Genomic DNA, 21,889 nt, shown 5'->3' on the forward strand with positions numbered 1-21,889 from the left:
CAGCTTTGAACAGACATTTCCAGAAATGACTTGTAAAGATGCGGTCGCGGTCTGAAATAATGGCTCGAGGAAGCCCATGAAGGCGATACACTTGGTCCATGAAAAGTTTGGCAACAGAAGCTGCTGTGAAGGGATGACGAAGGGGAATAAAGTGTGCAAACTTGGAGAATTTGTCCACCACTACTAAGATAGCATTGAAGGAACCAGACTGAGGCAACCCTTCGATGAAATCCATCGTGATCACTTCCCAGGAGACAGATGGCACAGGAAGGGGCTGCAAGAGACCTGGGTATCGTGACCTGTCCGGCTTAGCTTGCAAACACACTGCACAGGACTGAACATAAGCCCAGATGTCTGATTTCATACCGGGCCAGAAGAATAGAGCTTTAATTTTGATGTATGTTACCGGAGCTCCTGAGTGACCCCCCAAGGGACTGCTATGCAGAGCAGACATAATTTTCAGTTGCATGGGCTTGTTGGAACCGAGCCACAGACGGTTCTTGTATCTGATGACGCCTTGGACCAAAGAGAATGGGGGGTGGCTGTCGGGGCTGGCAGCCAGCTGAGATAACAAGGTGTTGACACAAAATGTGACGCACTGTGCCTCACACACAGCAAGCCGAAAAGTGTAGCTTCAATCGGGTTCTCGGGTGTTTCGTTATCCGGAAGCGTGCCAGTCAGTTTGACCTGAAAACTAACAAGGGATAAAACAATTAAATGTCAAACCGGAACATGTCGGGTAATACCAGACAGTTCCACATGTACGGCCCTGAAGCCACTTACAACGACATACAGCTATAGAGAGCTGTCTGCCAATGAGTTCATAAACCATTTCGGCTAATCGTAAGATGAATGCACGTGGAAACCTGATCGCCGAATACATGTGCATAGGAAGACATGTTTGAACAAGTAAAATTAATTATGAGTTAACGCATAACCAAATCCGGCAGTCCAGCCGAATTGGGGTCCATGAAGAAGGAACGTGCAAATAAAAACGATTAAACTAATCCAAAACCTGCATCTGCCGCACGACACCTGGTTTTGTTAAAGCTTAAACGTGATTAACATGCATGAACCCACAACATGTGACAATCTAGATTGAAACAATTCAGCCATGATGAGCATGTTATCGATTTTGCAAAGGTTATATAAAAGACAATGAACGTTGAAGCACGAATAAAACCACGAGAGAAAGAAGGCCGAACGATATCAATCTAGATTGGGCAGAAGTGTGTTACAAATATATATATATAAAATGTTTCGTAACATGCAACACTGGATAACTTAATGAATCTATTTAGATTTGCCATATCTAAAAGAGCCGATAACTATCTTGCTTTCACTAAGCATATTGAATAAACGCCCGCCGCATGGTATCTACTCATACACAAAGCATAAGCAAAGACTTCTTGATTGTCAAGCAAAGATCCGCCGCACGACCATTGAAAACAAACAAGACTACTTGCATCACGTTTAAATCCACCGCATGATACTAAACATGATAACAAGGTTGTCGGAACTTACGGAGGTCGACGGATCGATGATTCCTCTCGAAGAACTCGACGACATGACAAGAGGACTCGAAAGTTGGCACGGGGCCGGTTGTATTGATTTGGTTGTGAACCCCTTTTACAATGGTCGAGGGTCAATATTTATACCCTAGACAAAATGTGAGTCCTAGAGGACTGCGATTTACAAAGGAACTTCTAAACAAACTTGGAAACTTACGATTCCTTACCCTAAACTTATAGATTCCTTTATTATTACAACTCTCATCTTTCCGATCGGTCTTGCCTGCCATCTTCTGTTTTCCCGAATGGAGTTACCGCCTTCTAGAGTAACCGACCGCACAAGCATTTAGCCGACCGCTTGTTTTGTTTGCCGAACACCCTTCTTCCCGCATGTGGGTCTACCTGTCATCTTCCAGAATCGACCAAAATCCAGTGTTAACATATGCCCCCTCAATTTCGGGATAAAAGTTGTTTTATTCTGAAATTGACCACAAGCTCTTTCATCCTCCTAGGTCATCACCGTTCAAAACCGCAGCCGCTGCCCAAAAATTCAAGCTTTCAGCGCAACCTCGGACCTCCTTCAAATCTTCAATGGCGACCCAGGATGAAATCCCAGAGGTAAACTTTACTTATATTCGGCAACTTTCATCTTATCCTCCCGCTCCTCTTTTGATTTACTCCCCTCTGATTTCAATCATCTTCTAAAGGAATACAAGAGCCAGATTTTGATCCCCTATGCTGCCAACCCCGACTCCTATTTCCTCGGCCCAATGGGAAATCCTGACGCTTCTGAAATTATTGAGAAGGAAACCCAAAGAATTCCTTTTAAGTCTGGGATTACCTCGTCAAACCGATGGCCAAACACGTTCAAGAATTGGCCATTTCCTCCAATCACCGGATGACGTAACTGGTACAGGAGAATGCTGGAGAAAAGCAGCAGCCACTGGGAAAGTCAGAACATCAGTCATTGTCTGGAGTTATCTTTAGCAGAGACACCTAGGAATGATTCTCTTCTGATATCAGCTTCTCATTTTTGGTCTGACGCTATCAATGCCTTTATCTTTGGTCATGGTATTATGACCATCACTCTAGCCGACGTATTCATGATGACTGGCTTGAATGTGTCATTGCCAGTATATCCCTACAAGTACAAGAGCAAAAGTAATCAAAGAGCCGTCAGCTCTGGATGTGGATGGGTCAAACATATTCAGAACTACATGAATGCATCTGGCGCCGTCTCTGACAAAGAGTTGAAAGCCTTCATGAATATGTGGCTATGCAGATTCATCTTTTGTGGAAAATCCAATGAACCAACCCTGAATCACATGGTAATGGCTGAAGACTTAGCTACAGGCACTCAGATCCCACTAGGCAAATATCTCTTAGGGTCTGCTTATCATATGATGCATCAGATCACCCTTCAGATGCGTCAAGGTGGAGAAATTTCTTGTGTGAATGGTCCCTGGTGGCTAATTCAAATGTGGCTCCAGCTATATATGCATCAGATAACCCCTGTGAGCCTCTTCAACCTAAGTTTTCCCTCAGTTAACTATGCTGAAGGCAGCACAGCAAAGGTTAAGGCTTGTCAGACTTATAGGGAAGCAGCATCATCTATAAGCATTGATATAGACATTGGTCATTTCTTCAAGCTATTTTTCAAAGGATTCGGCAATGTGCTCTGGTTTCCTTACAGAGAAAATGAAAATCTGACTTTGCCCTGCAAGTTTAGCTATGCAATTGGTTGTTCAGGCCAAGAATCCACGGAGATTTTCAACTCCTTTATCAAACCTTGCACTTTGCCAGCCGAATTTCATCATGGGAGATTAGTACAATCCACCTATGAATTCTATTATCCAAACATGGTGGCCAGACAATTAGGATGTGGCCAACTGCCTCTAAAATTCCTTTTCTCAACAATCATAAAGTCAAGGGAAGTAATAACAGAAGGAATGGAAGCTAAGAAGGTCTTTAAATTAGGATGGGAATTGCCAATATACGAACCATCTCCATTTGGGCTAATAGATGTTGCTCATCCCTTCTTCGTTTCTTGGTGGCAAGAATGGCATGCTCATATTTTCAATATATCAGTTCATTCTTTATGCAAAAACTTGCAACCCGATTTTGCTTCTGACAGTGAGGTAATTTCATTATGCCCATCATTTCTTGTTCTTGAATCCACTTCTCATTTTAACATTTGGTCATGCACAGGATCTTGAGTTTACTCCCCTAGCCAAAGCAATCCAGTACTATTCGGCTGGTCCCAAGCCTGCTCTGGGGTTTGATGCTCCAAACTTAAAGGAATTCATGAAAACTTCTGCAACTTTGGATTCAGCACCTCTAAAAGCACTCATGAGAACTCTTGCTACTTCAGCTGCTGCATCTTCAAGAGGAAAAAGCAAAAGGAAAACACCTGAAAGTTTTCTCTTACCCAAAAAAACCAAGGACCAAGAAAGCCAAATTATCTCTTAAGGTATTAACCTTTTATTCTCTATCAGGTTACCAACCTCACTTAGCAGTAAACCTGACCACCTCTTACATTCATTACTTCCATTGCAGCCACAAGTCGAAATTCCCACATTAGGCAATACCTCAGTACCTGTAGAACCAATCCCTGAAGTTTTTATTGAAGATAAAGAAATCCATGATAGCGAAACTTCAGAGACTCATGAAGCTGAAGGCTCAGGCTCATAAACCTGATGAAACTATAGGTAACATTGTTCAACCAATTCTCTTTTTCTTTCTTTTTAATAACATCTATCTCTTGTGCTCATTATCATTTACTTTACCGAAAATAGATGAAATCTTAGATGAACTGGTAAGGGAAACTTCTCCTGATCAAGCTCCAGACCTGTCCCTACTGAATCTTCAGCCAAGTTCCCCAGCAAGCCAGGGTATAACCCATCCTGATGATCAATCATCTCAGCAGGTAATCCTTTGTTTTACACTATATTTTAGTAAAATTACCCAATCGGCTAACACCTTCTTTCTTTTCTTTTCTTTAGAAGAACATCACTAAACCGACCACCAGTTACTCCTTCTCTATTGAGGATTACATCATTGAGAAAGGTGAAGAGATTACTTCCCATCAAACCTTATCGCTGGAAAATCAGGCCCGGCTAAAAGAGGTGATCATTCTGCTAAACAAGGATACCATCAGTCTGGTTCAGGATGCAGACCAGATAAAAGACCTCCTTGAACTCATTGATCAAGATATCCCCTCTGCTCTCAAGGCTCCCCTAGAATCTGCAGCCCATCTTGATAACCATTTTGCTATGGTGAGAAGGGCAACCAAAAATATATCTTCGAGGACCGCTCTGCAGAAGGATAGATCTCTGAAAAAACTGGAGATTAAAGATCTTCACTCTCATATCCAGACTACGAGAAATTCCTTGGCAACCTTGGAGCCTGAACTGAAAGCCATGGAGGATGAAAAAAGCAGACTAGAAGCTCAACTAGCCGAACTGAATGCCAAAATTCAGTCTCACAGGGCCCATATAACTAACTTGCCGAAGAACATAGAAGCAACTTCACTAAAGATAGCTTCGACCATCAAAGAAGATCAGCAGATCAAAACTAAGTTATCCAGCATCCAGAGTTCTAAAGATGAAGATCAAAAAGTGCTAGATAATGTTAGCCGAATCAGGACTGAGGCCATAGAGGCAATCAATCATCTTCTGAACCAGTAGACATTGGGTTTGTAATAAACTTAAGTGTGATATCTTCTTTCCCTTGATTAACCAGCTTTATGTTTACTTATTTTTATTCATTCGAAAGCAATCGACCCCTTTCCCTTAAATTACTCGATTAGAATGTAGCCGATTGTCTCCATTCTTCCGATAGCCGAACGAATCCAATTCAAATATTGTGAGGGTATAACCGAACAATGTTGGCTCCAACAAACCAGGGAGATATTCAAGCGACGTTCGACTTAACCCATGCCTGGCCCAGCCCAGTAACGGCCCAGCCGAAAGGGAAAAAACCTACTCCGTCGTTCGGGATTCTCGCCCCACAACCCCGTGGAATTCGCCACGATCCTTCGTTTCGGCTTATAAATAGACCCTTCCATTAGCCTTCATCGCTATCTTCGCCTCAGCGTTCTCACATCCGTCTCCTCCACTTCCTTCGTTCGATTCATTCCAGAAGAAAACCCTAACCTCCATCAAAGCAAATGACGAACAGTGGCAACCGTGGCAAGTGTCCTGCCGATGGAGAAGCTGAAGGAAGCAGAGCATCGCGCTGCCGGTGTCGTGGGTATGATTCGGCTTTTTCCCCCTTTGCAATTTCCTTGTTCATCTCTTAATTTCGATTTTTCCTTCCTCATTCATCAGGATAAGGGTCATCAGCTCCAGCCAATACCATCTCCTTCCTCCGGTGACGGCAGCTCAACCGGGAACTCCATCATCCGGCTCCTCCGGGTCTTCCAGCTCTTCAAGCTCTTACCATTCCAATCCTTGGGGTTCGGCAGAACCAGCAGATGCACACCATCCATACTCTCACGAGGAGGCGCTCAAGTTTCGCCAGGAGAGGGACGAAGCCCGAGAGGAGCTAGGCGACGTCTCCAAGAAGTTCGGCATCGATCAAGCCAAATGGGAGGACCAGCGGAAGCAATTCTGCGACGCCATCACCGGTTTGATATCTTCATTTAGTTTTATCATCTTGGCTTCCTTTGCTTGCCGACCCATTTCTTCTTTTCTGCCCAGCTCTTTCCGCGGAGAATGACCGCTTGAAGGCGGCGGCAAACAAGATCGCCGACAAGGTGAATGCCCAGGGGGAGACATCCGAAGCACGCCTTGATGCTGTGGACGGCCGCATTGATCAGGCCGTCATCCAAGGTGTGCACCTCGGCGCTTCTCTCGGGCTGGCGGCAATGACCTCCCAAACCAACGAGGACTACTCCTCCCAGCCAGTTGGCTTCGTTGGAGGACACCCGGACGAGATCGACGACATTGATGAACGTCTGGAGGCCTACGATGATCATGCCGCTGCCCTTGCTGAAATCACAAACCCCCAGTCCGTCCTCAACAAGTTATTTGAGGAGTAGTTTGTATTAGGATGAACTTTTATAAATAATCTCATCCTTTGGAATAATATTTACTTCTTTGACTCTTTTCGGTAAAATTCCACTTGCGACTGTCAGAAAAATGCTAAAAACAACCCAGTTTTGGATAAACATTCTTCTGCTAGAGGCGATGCAAACTGCATCGGCTATTTTGTGCTAAAGGCGATATGAACGATATCGGCTATTCTCAATCTTGTATTTGATTTTTAGGCTAAAGGCGATATGAACAATATCGACTATTCTCAGTCTTGTATTCGATTTTTAGGCCAAAGGCGATTTTCTCTTTGTCGGTTTTTCTGATCTACATTCATGAACCAACCTCAACACTGGGGTAGTATTTCTGAAGAAATCTTCCATTAATAGCTCTGGTAAACTCCTCTCCAAATAAAGTCTTTAATATGTATGCATTGCCAGGTACACATTCTACAATTTGGAAAGGACCTTCCCAATTTGGAGACCATTTGCCGAACGCTCTATCCTTTGTTCCAACTGGCAATATAGTTTTCCAAACCAAATCTCCTTCTGCGAATTGCTTCAGCCTAACCCTTTTGTTATAATACTTGGCAACGCGCATTTTATTTTTCTCAATATTTTCTAATGCCTTGAGACGAATCAAATGTAAATCTTCCAATTCATCCATCATCAAATTCTTATAGTCTTCTTCTGCCAATTCTTTCTGTAACACAACTCGCCTTGAATCTGACCGTAATTCCCATGGTAGTACGGCATGATGCCCATAAACCAGTTCATAGGGAGACGTTTGAGTGGATCCATGACAAGCCATTCGAACAAACCAATATGACCAGGACATCTGAAAGCTGTTTTCGAAATATCTTCTATTGCCATAAAAATTTGGTTATAGCCAGCATTACCATCCATAAAACTAATGACTTCATAACCTGCTGCTGCATCTACCAGCAAATCGGCAACTGGCATTGGGTAACCATCCATGGGAGTAGCCTTATTAAGATTTCTGAAATCTATGCAAACTCTCATTTTTCCATTTTTCTTGTATACCGGTACTATATTTGAAATCCACTCTGCATACTTGCATGGCCGGATGAAGTTTGCTTCTATTAACCTTTCAACCTCCTTCTTCACATCGGCCAATACTTCCTCTTTGTATATCTTCCTTGGAGGTTGTTTATAAGGACGAAATCCAGGTTTAATGGGTAATCGATGCTCAACAATGGAACGATCCAATCCAGGCATTTCCGTGTAATCCCAAGCAAAACAATCTTTAAACTCTTTCAACAAATCTATGAACTTTGATTTATATTCTGGGTCTAACTTTGCACTAATATACATCGGCCTTGGCTTAGATCCATCACCAACATTAATTTCTTCCAATTTATCAGCCGACATAAAACCACGTCCCAACTTTCCTTTGTTGCCATCGACAGGATTTCCCATTAAAAATTGCTATGAGAGCCGACTGCTTGGATCGGCTGTTGGCCTTCGCTGAAAACATTTATAGGACCTTCTTTCCACACTTTTCCAGAGAAACAATCGATGCCCTCATACTCCCAATAGGTAGATTCTGTGGTAGCAACACTCACCGAATTATCAGCATGTACAACTTCAACATCATCTCCAATCCATTGAATGAGAATTTGATGCATAGTTGAAGGAATGCAACAATTAGCATGGATCCAATCTCTGCCCAAGAGTAGACTATATGCCCCCTTGCCATCAATGACAAAAAAGGTGGTAATCAGAGTTTTTGACCCAATAGTCAACTCGACATGGATAGCACCTCGGGTATCAGAAGGATTGCCAGCAAAGTCCCTAAGCACCATGTCAGTTTTCAACAATTCTTCATTAGTCATCCCAAGTTTCCTGAAGGTAGTATAAGGCATGATATTGATAGCAGCCCCTCCATCAACAAACATCTTGGTCAAAGGCTTGCCATTGACATATCCTTTTAAATAGAGTGGTCTCAAATGCCGATTCTTGATTGGCTTGTCAAAAACAGCCTGCTGCGTTAATACAAGCTGAGCCATCAAATCCTGATATTCACTTTCATCAAAATCAAAGTACACCTCTTCTTGGACATCTTGACCTTCGGGAGCTATAAATTCTGATGGGAGGAAGAAAGCCATGCAAGCATTAGCCAAAGGACCACATCCATCAGGCTTCTTTTTAGGACGCCATATTTGCTTTGTTTCGGTAACTTCCAGTTCCAACTCCCTATTCCTCAACCGTTGCACTCTTCTTTTCTGACTTTTCCTCAGGCCTGGAGGACACCACTGTCCTTTTTGCCATACGTATTTATAGAAGTCAGCTTCTTCATCATGCACTCTATCATGCATCCAACCTGAACCTGCAACTCTTTTCCTTTGCTGATTCTCAAAGTCATCTATTTTTAAGCGCCGATCATCTTCAGGAACCTTCGTTCCAAGTCTTTCATAGACGGGACGGCGGTTGACTCAAGATTGCCTATACTCGGAGTACTGAGCACTACACTCCGGACAATTATTTCTTGCAGGCAACCTCAAGCCTTCATTCCAACAATGCCTAAAGAACGAACAACCCCAATGAGACTGCTCCTGTTCTGTCATGTATTCTTCTTGCTCCCTTCGGTATACTTCTTCCTCATACCTCCGGCATTCTTCCATAAACCATTGCTTCTTACAGTATTCCTTCTCTTGTTCCCTCTGCCACTTGTTTAGCAAAATACGTGATGTAACTCTGGGTTTGGAAGCTTGACCTTTCTCGGTTCGGCTACTCTGAAACCGAACTCGTTGCTGCAGCTCTTTACTGGTGACTTGCCGATCCGGGTCAACAGCACCACTCTCCTTTGCTCTATCAGAAGTCAACACTTTCACCTTGCCTTTACCTTTGAGATCATTGGCAGAGACCATATTCACAGAGAAAGAAATCATATTTTGTGAAAAAGGCTGATCATCAATTTTCATCTTGCCATCAAACCTCAAGTGTCCCTCTTGGATAGCTTTCTGGATTCGTATTCTGAACACTCGGCAATCATTGATAGAGTGAGAATTAGTGTTATGAAAGCCACAATACTTTTTGTCTTTCACTCCTTCAGGACGTAACATAGGATGTCCTTCTGGCAACTTGATGTGTCCTTCCTTTATCAACAATGCAAAAAGTCTGTCTGCTTTAGTAACATCAAAATCATAGGTTCCCTTTTGTTGTTTCAACCAGCGTTGACTAACTTGGGTGGGTTCCTTTGCCCAATTTAACTCAGCTGCAGCTATCTCATCTTCATCAATATACTCAGTCGCTTCATCCAAAAAACCTTGATACACCTCATTAGTGGCATTATTCTTCTGAAAGCGATTATCTCTCCTAAATCCTTGGGCTTGATTACTCATAGCTGCTAAACGCTGTGCAAGTTGGCCAAGATCATCAAACTCTAAACCGAACAACTTCTCCCTGATATTCGGCAACATTCCTGCTATAGCTATTCCAGGTAGTTGATCATCTGGTAAATTTAGAGAATAACACATATTCTTGGTCTCCCTAAATCTGCGAAGATATTCCAATGGTGTCTCATTTGTTCTCATCCTCAGACTCATGAGATCAACCAACTTCTTCTCATTAGTACCCGTATAGAAATATGAATGAAACTTCTGCTCTAGTTCTGCCCACGTACCAATGGAATGAGCTGGTAGAGACGTGAACCATGTGAAAGCTGGTCTTGTAAGAGACAAAGGAAAATATCGAATTCTTCAAGCTTCATCTGAAGCAGCTTCTCCAAGCTGCATTAAGTACCGACTGACGTGCTCTATGGTACTAGTATCATCTTGACCAGAAAACTTGGTCAAATCTATTGGAGGCTTCACCCTTGGAGGCAACGCCACTCTGTTGTACCATTCTGGATAAGGAGACTTGTATGAATAGGATTGATTCTTTGGCTTCAAGCCGAACTGATTTTGCATCATATCAGCCATCTTGTGCATCAAAACATCAATGCCTGGATCCTGATTTCCTTGTACTTGTACTCCAGAAGGCAATCCTGAAACACTTCTATACCCTGGATTTGGCACAGCATTGATAGCACTGTAATCAGTAAATTCTTGATACCCATCTCCATACATATTCTTCTGCAATCTGTTTGATGCTGGAGAAACTCTATAAGCTGAAGGTGGCACTTCTCCCGTGGTACCAAATGTTACTTGGCCATAGGTGGGATGTGATTGCTTTTCAGTGTGAGTCAATCCACCTATATTTGAAGGCGACGCTACTTCTTTTCCAACAGGCTTCTCTTGATGCTTTGGAACATTGAAAAGCGTCGGCCCACTGAGTGGTCCAATATTTTCTTCGAAATATTTATCAACCATTGGACCAAAAGTACTGATCATGATTGCCCGAAAGGTATTCAGAAAAGCTGTGTGATGATTTGTCATGGTTTCTCCCATAGCTTTATAGACCAGGGCTGCCATCTTCTGAGCATCCTCCTCTTCAGTGTAATCAGTTTGATGCGGAAGAAGAACCCTTGGCATTGATTGCTTTTGAAATACTTTATTGCTCTTGTTTTTGGAAAAAGACATCAAGCATTTCCGTTGGTATTGCTCACATGCTTGTAGCACTAAATCCTTATAATTATCTGGCAATTCTGCCATGCTTACATCCAGAACATGATCATTGTTGATCTCAGATGCCATCTTAAACTAGCAGATGGTCCCACCGGGCGTGCCAAAAAGTGTGTTGACACAAAATGTGACGCACTGTGCCTCACACACAGCAAGCCGAAAAGCGTAGCTTCAATCGGGTTCCCGGGTGTTTCGTTATCCGGAAGCGTGCCAGTCAGTTTGACCTGAAAACTAACAAGGGATAAAACAATTAAATGTCAAACCGGAACATGTCGGGTAATACCAGACAGTTCCACATGTACGGCCCTGAAGCCACTTACAACGACATACAGCTATAGAGAGCTGTCTGCCAATGAGTTCATAAACCGTTTCGGCTAATCGTAAGATGAATGCACGTGGAAACCTGATCGCCGAATACATGTGCATAGGAAGACATATTTGAACAAGTAAAATTAATTATGAGTTAACGCATAACCAAATCCGGCAGTCCAGCCGAATTGGGGTCCATGAAGAAGGAACGTGCAAATAAAAACGATTAAACTAATCCAAAACCTGCATCTGCCGCACGACACCTGGTTTTGTTAAAGCTTAAACATGATTAACATGCATGAACCCACAACATGTGACAATCTAGATTGAAACAATTCAGCCATGATGAGCATGTTATCGATTTTGCAAAGGTTATATAAAAGACAATGAACGTTGAAGCACGAATAAAACCACGAGAGAAAGAAGGCCGAACGATATCAATCTAGATTGGGCAGAAGTGTGTTACAAATATATATATATAAAATGTTTCGTAACATGCAACACTGGATAACTTAATGAATCTATTTAGATTTGCCATATCTAAAAGAGCCGATAACTATCTTGCTTTCACTAAGCATATTGAATAAACGCCTGCCGCATGGTATCTACTCATACACAAAGCATAAGCAAAGACTTCTTGATTGTCAAGCAAAGATCCGCCGCACGACCATTGAAAACAAACAAGACTACTTGCATCACGTTTAAATCCACCGCATGATACTAAACATGATAACAAGGTTGTCGGAACTTACGGAGGTCGACGGATCGATGATTCCTCTCGAAGAACTCGACGACATGACAAGAGGACTCGAAAGTTGGCACGGGGCCGGTTGTATTGATTTGGTTGTGAACCCCTTTTACAATGGTCGAGGGTCAATATTTATACCCTAGACAAAATGTGAGTCCTAGAGGACTACGATTTACAAAGGAACTTCTAAACAAACTTGGAAACTTACGATTCCTTACCCTAAACTTATAGATTCCTTTATTATTACAACTCTCATCTTTCCGATCGGTCTTGCCTGCCATCTTCTGTTTTCCCGAATGGAGTTACCGCCTTCTAGAGTAACCGACCGCACAAGCATTTAGCCGACCGCTTGTTTTGTTTGCCGAACACCCTTCTTCCCGCATGTGGGTCTACCTGTCATCTTCCAGAATCGACCAAAATCCAGTGTTAACACAAGGCCATAGCAGTTTGATCAGAGGTGTATCCCTGTACTACTTCATCGAGCCAAGAGGTGGAGACTAAAGATATGGCATAGCTCCGTGTTGTGGGCACGCGGCGAGATAGAGCATCGGCCGCGCCATTCTCCGAGCCTTTCTTGTACAAAATCTTATACTGTAAGCCGAGTAACTTGGAGAAGACCTTCTGTTGCCATGGAGTGTGGAGCCTCTGTTCATTAAGATGGACCAAGCTGCGATGATCAGTGTGAGATAAAGAACTCGCCTTGAAGCAAGTAGTGACGCCACTGTTCAACAGCCAGCAAAATAGCAAGATATTCCTTCTCATAGACCGTCAGCCCTTGATTCCGGGGACTGAGACCCTTGCTGATGAACGCTATGGGGTGCCCATTCTGCTGGAGAACTGCTCCAATTCCGGTACCTGAAGCGTCTGTTTCAATGTGGAAAGGCAAGGTGAAATCTGGCAACGCCAAGACAGGTGCAGTACAGAGAGCCTGCTTGAGGACCGAAAAGGCAGACTCATGAGTGGATGTCCAAACAAACAACTGATCTTTCTTCAAGAGATCGGTGAGAGGCTTGGCAATAATGCTGAAATGACGAACAAACTTCCTGTAATAGCCGGCAAGGCCCAGAAAACCACGGAGCTCCCGAACGGACGACGGAGTGGGCCATTCGAGGACTGCTTGCACCTTGGCTGGGTCCGTGGATAGACCTTGGCTGCTGATGATATGACCCAAGTAGGAGATGGACTCTTTAGCGAAGGTACATTTGGAGAGCTTGAGCTTCCACTGACTGGCGCATAACCACTGAAAAACTTGGCGCAGATGGTGTACATGGGCTTTAAAGGAAGGGCTGTAGACGAGGATATCATCGAAGAAAACCAACACGAAGCGGCGCAAGCCCGGAGCCAAGGTACCATTCATGGCGCCCTGAAATGTGCCGGGTGTGCCAGTAAGACCAAACGCCATGACTCGGAACTCATACTGACCCAGGTGAGTCTGGAAGGCGGTCTTGAACTCTTCACCTTGCTATAACAGGATTTGGTGGAACCCGGCTCGAAGGTCCAATGTGGAGAACCATTTAGCATTGGCTAGCTCATCCATCAACTGATCAAACACTGGTACAGGAAATTTGGACTTCCTGGTCAGAGCATTGAGATGTCTGAAGTCTACACAGAACCGGTAGGAGCCATCTTTCTTTTTAACAAGCAAGACCGGCGAGGAGAAGGAACTCGAGCTTGGCTGAATGAGGCCCTGGGATAACATTTCCTGAACTTGAGCTTCAATTTCATCTTTGAGTTTGGGGGGTATCTATAGGGCCGAATGAAGACTGGCTGGGCACCGGGCAACAGAGGGATCTCATGGTTACAGACTCGAGAAGGTGGAAGAGATGTTGGTGGCTGGAACAAGTCAGCAAACTCCTCAATAATCTGCTGGATTGGAGCTGGCACACTGACTAGATCCTGAGCTGAAGAAGAAGTAGGAACGGTAGGATCAATGTGCAACAACAACTGGTCCGGTTCCTCAGGCAGTAACCCTTGCAACAACTGGGTCGTGCCAGCATACGGAATTGCCATCCACTTCAATGCCCAATGAACTTGCATAGGACTGTAGGTCTCTAACCAATCCATTCCCAAAATGGCGTCGAAGGTACCCAGCGGTAGCACACGGAAATCAGTGGTAAAAGAACATGAACCAACTGTCCATGGAACTTGGCGAAGCATCAAGGAACTCAGCAACACACCACCACCAGCAACTTGCACACAGCCAGATATAGCAACTGGATCTGAGTGATGTAACTTAGCAGCTGTAGTGGTACAGATAAATGAAGAAGAACTTCCTGAATCCACCAAAATGTGTACTGGAATACCCGACATGGAACCCAGCAACCGGATAGTACGAGCAGCTGGTACCCCAGACACGGCAGACTTGGAGATAGCCAGAAACACCTGTTCCGTTGGTTGATCAGCCGAGTCTTCGACAGCCTGCACAGCATCAGGGTCCAAGGATTCCCAAAGAGCATCAACTGCATGCAGGATTTCTGGGGCACACCGATGATCCTTAGTCCACTTGGCGTTGCACTTGTAGCATAACCCCAATGCTCGACGGTACGATTTGACAGCAGCCAGAGCACCAGATGCTGAAGATTGTGCCGTGGGAGCGACAGCTGCAGGCTTCGCCACGGGCTTGTCGACACGAGGCGGAGGTGTGGGAAGCGGCAGCGCAGTCCGTGGTGTGGCCTTAGGAGACCACTCAACAGATGCTGATGAACGGAACGAAGACGTTGCGCCCGCCTGGCTAGCCACCTCCTCCTGCACAAGAGCCATGCAAATAGCAGCATCGAGTGTCTGGGGTCGAGAAACCAGAATCATAGCTTTGAGGTCGGGCCGAAGGCCATCGATAAAGCGCATTGTATAGAACAGGGGATCAGTAGAAGCAGAATAAGATTTGAGGCGATCAATTAACACAGAGAAACGCTCGACATATTCCGAGACCGTAGAAGTTTGCTTGATGTGGAATAATTGACGGATTAGCGCTTCCTTCTGATCACGATCAAATCGATCGTGCAAGGCTTGACAGAAGGCTGTCCAATTTGCAGTGGCTGGGGTGTTTTCGATGGATTCATACCAGTTAGCAGCGGCGCCTTCCACATACATGGTTGCGACGCTAACCCAAAGGGAAGGATCTACGACGTACATAAGGAAGTAACGCTCGCAGCGAGAACGCCAGAGGCGTGGATTTGCGCCATCAAATTTGGAGAATGGAAGTTTAGGAAGACGACCAATTGGATGGGAAAAGTCATGTATGTCGAGCGGGGTTGGATGGCGAGGAGTAGAAATGGGTGGCCGAGGAGGAATGTAAAGCGGCGGGGGTGGGGGGCGCGGTTGATGCGGAGAAGGATGCGGAGGCGGAGGAGGGTACGGTGGCGCCGGTGGACGGTACGGAACTGTGGTGTCGAGCGTGGATGAAGGGGAGGAGGAGGAGGGGGAGGAGGAGGCTCGGATTGCTTACCCATGACTGGGACGTGAGTCCAGATCGCCCCGGTCCCGAACCCACCATCCCGGTGAGACGATGCCTCGCCATGCCCACTGGGCGCTGAGGAAGAAGCGGCGACGACGGAGGGCCATTGAGGCAAACCGTCGAACACCTTAGAGTCGCGACCTTGGGAGAGCTTCTGCATCTCGAGCCGCAGGTCGTCGACGAGGGCCTCCATCTCGGGCCGCCAAGTACCCAGGTCCGTGGCGGCCACCTCGAGGGCGAAGACTCGGTCGTCGCGGTCGTCGCGGAGGGAATCGATGCGGATGGCCTCCAAATCGGTAACGCGACGGCCGATGGTGTACGCCGTGTCGGCGCTCGCGAGCTCGAGGGAATCGAGGCGCTTATCGACCGCAGCGTCACGGGCGGATCGGCTGAGCTCGAGTTCGGCGAAGCGCCGCTCCCACTGGTCGTTGTGGTCGTCGAAACGACGGCCGAGCTCGTCCTTCGACTTCTGGATCTCCTCCAGGATCAACTTGAGATTCGACTCCATAGCTCCCAGAGAGCGTTGGAGACGGGTAAAGTGGGTATGAGGGGGATCGGGATCCAGGACTCGAACAGAAATCTGATACCAATTTGTTAGCAACAAGGAATTCGGTAGAAGGAAGAACTGGAATCGGAAGGAAATAGGCTGCAGGAAGTATACGACGAACGACGACGAGTACTCTGATTTAGAACCAATTGTGATTGTTACAGTTCTTCATGCCTCTCTCTTCCCTTACAGCTTACTAATACATTCTCTACACCTGCCACATTGGGCCGACTATCCTTGTATTGGGCCTGCGCACTCTCTTGGGCCTGACAGGCCGAGCGGCCTCCTCTTCAACTCCAGGCGCGGCAGCTTCCAGCACGTCATCCTCCATTGTCACAGGCACAGGCAGGGACCCGCTGCTAACAATCTGCTGGCGAGGCAGTCGGCTGCAGCTGTTTCTCAGCAGAACCAGCTGGTGGAGACGATGCAGAGCCCCGAGTTGTGGTTGCTTCGGGCGATTCACCTGAACCCGTCCTGCCCCAGGTACTGGAAGGCTCTGCTGCAGCAAATGGATGTGTAGCCTTTTGTATCACAGGTATCGTCCAGGCGCATTCTAGCGGGCGATTTATTTGGCTGAGATTGCCCGGACGCTGGCGATAAGTTTGTGACTCGTCGTAAGACTTTGCGTTGGGAACTTGGGATAGTTTGCATCTGCCCTGTGCTCTGTCCTTTCCGAAATGATATTACTGGAGCTTGTGGGATTATTTTGTCGATGTGTCTTTGTTAATTGTTATAACCTTCAGTTTGTAGGAACCAATACACCTGATCTCTTAAGAGTGTTTCTAACCATTGAAGTTGTTGCTAGCTACTCGTTAATTGGTAGTGAGAGCCGGAGAGGCGAAGTTCCAAGTGCGTGTCGCCCATGCACTACTCTAATTAAAGTGCTCCAAAAAAACTCTATTTAGGGCCTGTTCGTTTGGTGGGAACCAACCCTGGATCCATTCATCAGGAATACTTCACTAATTTATACTAGTTTTGATTAGCTGGAACTGGAAGGGTTCCTGGTTGGATTTCACCCAACCGAACGAGCCCTTAATGTGAATCTAGCTCCAGCCTCCCATCGGAAATAAAAGTTCTTACTTTCCATAATAATTTATTAGCTTAAATGAAAGTAATTATGCATTATACAAATATTTTCATAATGATGAATACAGCAATGCTAATCTTGTGTCGCTAGTTGGCTTGGGGTAAACTAAATTTGCCTTTAGGTTAGAGAGCAAATAGGAACTAAATACTTAGGCTATGTCTGAAAGAGCATTTTTCGTAACTGGCTTCACTAGAAAGGTAGAGAAGTTCTTTTTTTATATAACGGAAGACCACGATCATTACATTGAGTTGATACAATAATCTTGAACTTCTAGTCTCTGTATAAATCACACAACCTGAACAAAACAAAAAGAGGCTTTACACTCTCATGACTAACAATCATAAGACTAGATCACCATCTAAGTGTCCTGGAGAAAAAAAGGTTGTAACAGCTCGTGCCAATCGTTGAGATGATGTTGTAACCAAAGCCTATAAGGCATTTTTTTGTAGGATAACCTAAATGTGGAGTCAATGGACAACCAAATGTATCACCTATAAATAAATGGTAATAAACATGCCTCTTTTTAAATATGAAATCATCTGTTAAGGAAAAATCTTTTTCACTTCTAGAGCATTGTAACTAGCTTAACTAGGAAGCTAGAGAATCCATGTTTAGGTGGCTTCATCCAATCACCTATGTAATATTAAAAAAAAACCTTTGTAGTAGAGCTTTCTCGTGAAGTAACAGAGGCAGGGACTATTCCGGCTAGACGGAGCTTATACAAATTGAACATGTAATCCTAGCTGGATTACTTCCGGGCCTCGGTTCCCTGGGAATCCAACATGTCTTATCATTTGGAGGGTCATTTATGTAAGAATCATTTTATCTTTTCAATCTCCAATAGTTTTTTTATATCTCGTGTGCACTCTAGAGAGTTATTCTCGTATTCTATTTTTTAGCTAGCGAAAAACCCAGGATAGAAGGTGGATATATTTGAATAACTATTTAGAGAAGCTATTGGAGAGCAATTTTTCACCAAAATCTCTGAGATACTCTTAATACCCTTCCATATTAATGGAGATAGAGATTTCAGTAAAAAAAATTCTCTTCAAAATGTATAGTGACTGTAATTGTTTTTTCAAAATGTCAAACAAGTTATATAAAAGTCGTTGAAGGGCAAAGAGATATAGACAGCAAATTTTATTAGAATAAATAATGGCTTTCCAAAGGAGAAATTAGAGAGTGAATTGTGTATAGAAAAAGAAGAACCTAGCGAGCCCAACCACAGCAAAACACGCCTAGAAACACGTAGCCTCTTTGTCAGTTGTTTAGGCGACGGCGTGGAGCTCTGCAGAATGTCATCCTAATTTCAAGGAGGTGCCCACGTCAGGTCACTTGCAGATCGGCTCTCGCCGCGCTGTTGAGCTGTTCTCCCAGGCCGGTAAAATAATGGAGCCCAAATCCCTCCCACTCAGCCGTCAGCACACGCGGCGCTCCGCCGCTTGCCGGGCTACCGCGGCGCGCCACACGTCCTATGCTCCCGCGCCAGCCTCCGTCGTCTAAACATCACCGCTATCGCGAGCCCGAACGCCTCCTCCGCTCAACAGTCACCCACCGCTTCCAGCATCCAGCCAAGCCCGCGCGCCGCTCACGCTCACGCTCTCAGCGCCTCAGCTCGCCAGGCCCATGTCAGGCGGCGTCGGCCCGACGGCGGGGGGCGGGATCACGCTGCCGTCCATGGGCGCGCCCCCACCGCCGCTGCACCCGACGCCCACCTCGCCCACGGCGCGGCCGCACCACCACTATTACCTCTTCTCCATCAAGCAGCTCAACACGCTGGGCGCGGCGGCCGTGCTCGCCTTCTCCACCACGGTCCCGCTGTCGGAGATCGCCTTCGCGGTGCTCCTCCTCCCCTACCTCCTCCTCCTCGCCCGGCTCGCCTTCCCGCAGCGCCCGGGCAAGCCCAACCCGGCCGCGCCCGTCTTCCCGGGCGTCGGCGGGCGGCTCCGCCTCGCCGTGCACACCGCGGTGGGGTTCGTCGTCGGCGCCGCGCTCCCGGCGCTCTACATCCTCGACGGCCTCCGGGCCGGGGACACGGCGGGTGTCGCCGCGGCGGCCCCGCACGCGTTCCTCCTCTCCGCGCAGGTGTTCACCGAGGGCATCGCCGCCGCGTGGCCCGGCACGTTCTCGCTCCCCGTCAGGGCCGCCGTGCCCGTGATGTACAGCGCGCGCAGGATGTTCGCGGCGTCCGAGTGGCTGCGCGAGGAGCTGCAGGAGCGCGACGACCTCGGGCGTGGCCCGCCCGTGCCGCCGCGGCGGGTGGTGGCCGGCAGGGCGCTCGCGGCCGCCAACCTGGCGTTCTGGGGGTTGAACCTCTTCGCGTTCCTGCTGCCCTTCTACCTGCCCAGGGCGCTCAGGAGGTACTACCTCGGCAGCGACCATGAGGATGACGGCGGCGCACACGCGCACTTGAAGCAGCAGCAGGGTGAAGGGAAGAAGGATTCGTAGATCAGGCTAAATAGACGTGTGTGATTAGTAGCGGAACAACTACCTGTCTCTGTCTCTGTTCCTTCATTATGTATACCAGTAGTTGTCTTGTTTGATGCATGCCAAACTTTTTTGCTCCATGTTATTACCAGCAGAGCAACGCTTACAAACTAATATCTTCTACTACTATCCACAATTTTATTCAATGAAACTATCTATAATTTGTTTTTTTTATAAAGGATAAAGATCCGGCTTCATCTATGTATGGTAGAATCAGGCCACTTGAAAACACTAACAGAGACCTAATCCGATAAGTAGGTAACCATCCAAATGACCCAAAAAAATATAGCGAGCAGCTTGAAGGAGCATCTCTTGGTCCTCATGACGCTGTAGCTTTGTCCACTGCCGGAGCCAATGCGTCCCCTGAACAGTTGTCCTGTTCGCTTGGCTGATAAGGCATGACTGAAAGTATCGTTGGCTGATTTATTATGAGAGAAAAATACTGTTCGTTGGCTGAAAAAGTATCTGCAAGAAAATTCGTTTCTTGTGATCCAAATGATCCAGCACAATGCTGCTGCAGCAGTTAATAACGATAGATTATGTTTGCTCCCCAAGTTACACCATGGATTAGTCATGTATGTTAATTGGTCTTGGAATACCAAACAATAAGTGGAAATTAGCATATGCACATTTAAAAACACAGGTGCTGAATAGACTCATTTACATGACAGGATAAACATTTTTTCCCGTTTCAATTCCGTCTAACTAGATTATCTTCAGTCAGAATTACACCTCTTTCCACATAAAAATCTTGTTCTTCATTAACATCTTTGCACGCTGAATTTTCTGTAAAGTTCTCACACCATTATTAACTAACATTGCATACATAGATTTAACTGAGAACTGTCCTGTTGAATGTAGAGACCATTTAAAAACATCTGGGCTATCTTGAAGATTCAATTCCGTTAAAGAGAAAGAAGACACAATTATGTTCCAATCTCTCAAGTTTTGCCCCACCAGGCTTCTCCTCAACATGATATTGAGGGGTGATGTCTGAAAGATATTAGCCACAATGTCTTGCTTCCTACGAACTATGTTAGGGTACTTAAGTTTAGTCTGATTGTCCAATCATCTATCTTTCCAAAATCTAATTTCAGAACCATTCCCTACTTTGAAGTATCCATTGTTTAAAAATTGGTCTTTCACATTCATTAGGCCTTTCCAGAAGTGCAAACCAGTTGCTTTTTTGTTCCTCTCCTAAAGTTTTGTTTCTCACGTATTTGTTCCTCAATAAGGGCCTGTTTGGTTCCAAATAAGTCACATACTTATAAGTTAAAAAGTGAAATAAGTGATTGATTTTGCCAAACACCACCAACTTATAAGTCACCCCTGCTTATAAGAAATAAGCTGGTTCACCCCTGCTTAAAACTTATAAGCCACCCTTTTTCACGTGGGGCCCACACCTTTCACTTAACAGGTATGAGCTTATAAGTCATCTATAACCAAACAGGCATGACTTATAAGTCACTGGTTTTCAGTCACCTGACTTAATAAGTCACCTGACTTATGGAAACCAAACAGGGCCTAATGCTCATTATAAACCTTAAACAACCACTTGCTGAGTAAACATCTATTTTGTAACTCCAAATGTTATAGTCCCAGACCCCCTTGCTGTTTAGGTTGACAAATAATATCCCATTTGACCAATCTATATTTTTCTTGTGTTGGACGTTTTGCCAAATTTTTTTTTGGATCTGCAATAATTCAAAATTTTGGACACTCCTTTTGATAGTTCAAAAAAAGACATCATAAACATTGGTAAGCTCGAGATCACCGAGTTTATGAGCACTAGACGGCCTCCTACTGTGAGCAGCTTTCCTTTCCAACAACTCAATAATTTCTTCTCAAATATCTCTTCTATGACCTTCCAATCTCTATTGTTTAGTTTCCTAAAGTGCATAGGAATACCCCTGAAGGGGAAATCACCAGTTTTACAACCAAACAGTTGTGAATAGGCCAGTTGTACTCCTTTGCTTTACCAAAGTAAAATATTTCACTTTTGTGGAAATTTATTTTTAACTTTGATAATTGTTCAAAAGCACAAAGTAGAAACTTCATATTTATTGCCTTTTCCATATCATGGCTCATAAAAATGACCGTATCATCCGCATACTGTACAATTGACAAA

General features: G+C 45.3%; 2 protein-coding genes and 1 long non-coding RNA gene across 4 annotated transcripts; 2 read left to right on the forward strand and 1 right to left on the reverse strand.

The window, feature by feature from the left end:
* Positions 1–1,181: 1,181 nt before the first annotated feature.
* LOC136528076 (uncharacterized) lies at positions 1,182–5,217 on the forward strand. Of its 2 annotated transcripts, XR_010776983.1 has the most exons (5): positions 1,182–3,649; positions 3,720–3,981; positions 4,068–4,219; positions 4,307–4,437; positions 4,514–5,217. It is a non-coding gene; the product is annotated as an uncharacterized lncRNA (long non-coding RNA). The 2 variants fall into 2 exon arrangements; XR_010776982.1 differs by having other exon boundaries at positions 1,182–3,981.
* A 7,645-nt stretch (positions 5,218–12,862) lies between these two features.
* LOC136536897 (uncharacterized) lies at positions 12,863–16,148 on the reverse strand. The gene is made up of 3 exons (XM_066529037.1): positions 15,768–16,148; positions 13,993–14,931; positions 12,863–13,648 (listed from the first exon to the last, which is right to left on the reverse strand). The coding sequence occupies exons 1-3, from the start codon at positions 16,146–16,148 to the stop codon at positions 12,863–12,865; spliced, it is 2,106 nt and encodes a 701-aa protein (XP_066385134.1).
* A 2,297-nt stretch (positions 16,149–18,445) lies between these two features.
* On the forward strand, positions 18,446–19,766 carry LOC136528069 (uncharacterized). The gene has a single exon (XM_066520968.1). The coding sequence runs from the start codon at positions 18,901–18,903 to the stop codon at positions 19,720–19,722; it is 822 nt and encodes a 273-aa protein (XP_066377065.1). The 5' UTR covers positions 18,446–18,900; the 3' UTR covers positions 19,723–19,766.
* The last annotated feature ends 2,123 nt before the right edge of the window (positions 19,767–21,889 follow it).

The sequence above is a fragment of the Miscanthus floridulus genome, chromosome 2 (genome assembly GCF_019320115.1).
Source record: "Miscanthus floridulus cultivar M001 chromosome 2, ASM1932011v1, whole genome shotgun sequence".
Lineage (NCBI taxonomy): Eukaryota > Viridiplantae > Streptophyta > Magnoliopsida > Poales > Poaceae > Miscanthus > Miscanthus floridulus.

What these genes read in the sequence shown, in the direction of transcription:
- LOC136536897 (XM_066529037.1), bottom strand. Translation starts at nt 16,148, where the DNA reads ATGGAGTCGAATCTCAAGTTGATCCTGGAGGAGATCCAGAAGTCGAAG. An exon ending in CCCAAGGTCGCGACTCTAAG is followed by an intron (nt 14,932 to 15,767) that starts GTGTTCGACGGT and finishes GCTCTTGTGCAG; the next exon opens with GAGGAGGTGGCTAGCCAGGC. An exon ending in CATCTCTTCCACCTTCTCGA is followed by an intron (nt 13,649 to 13,992) that starts GTCTGTAACCAT and finishes ATCCTGTTATAG; the next exon opens with CAAGGTGAAGAGTTCAAGAC.
- LOC136528069 (XM_066520968.1), top strand. Translation starts at nt 18,901, where the DNA reads ATGTCAGGCGGCGTCGGCCCGACGGCGGGGGGCGGGATCACGCTGCCG.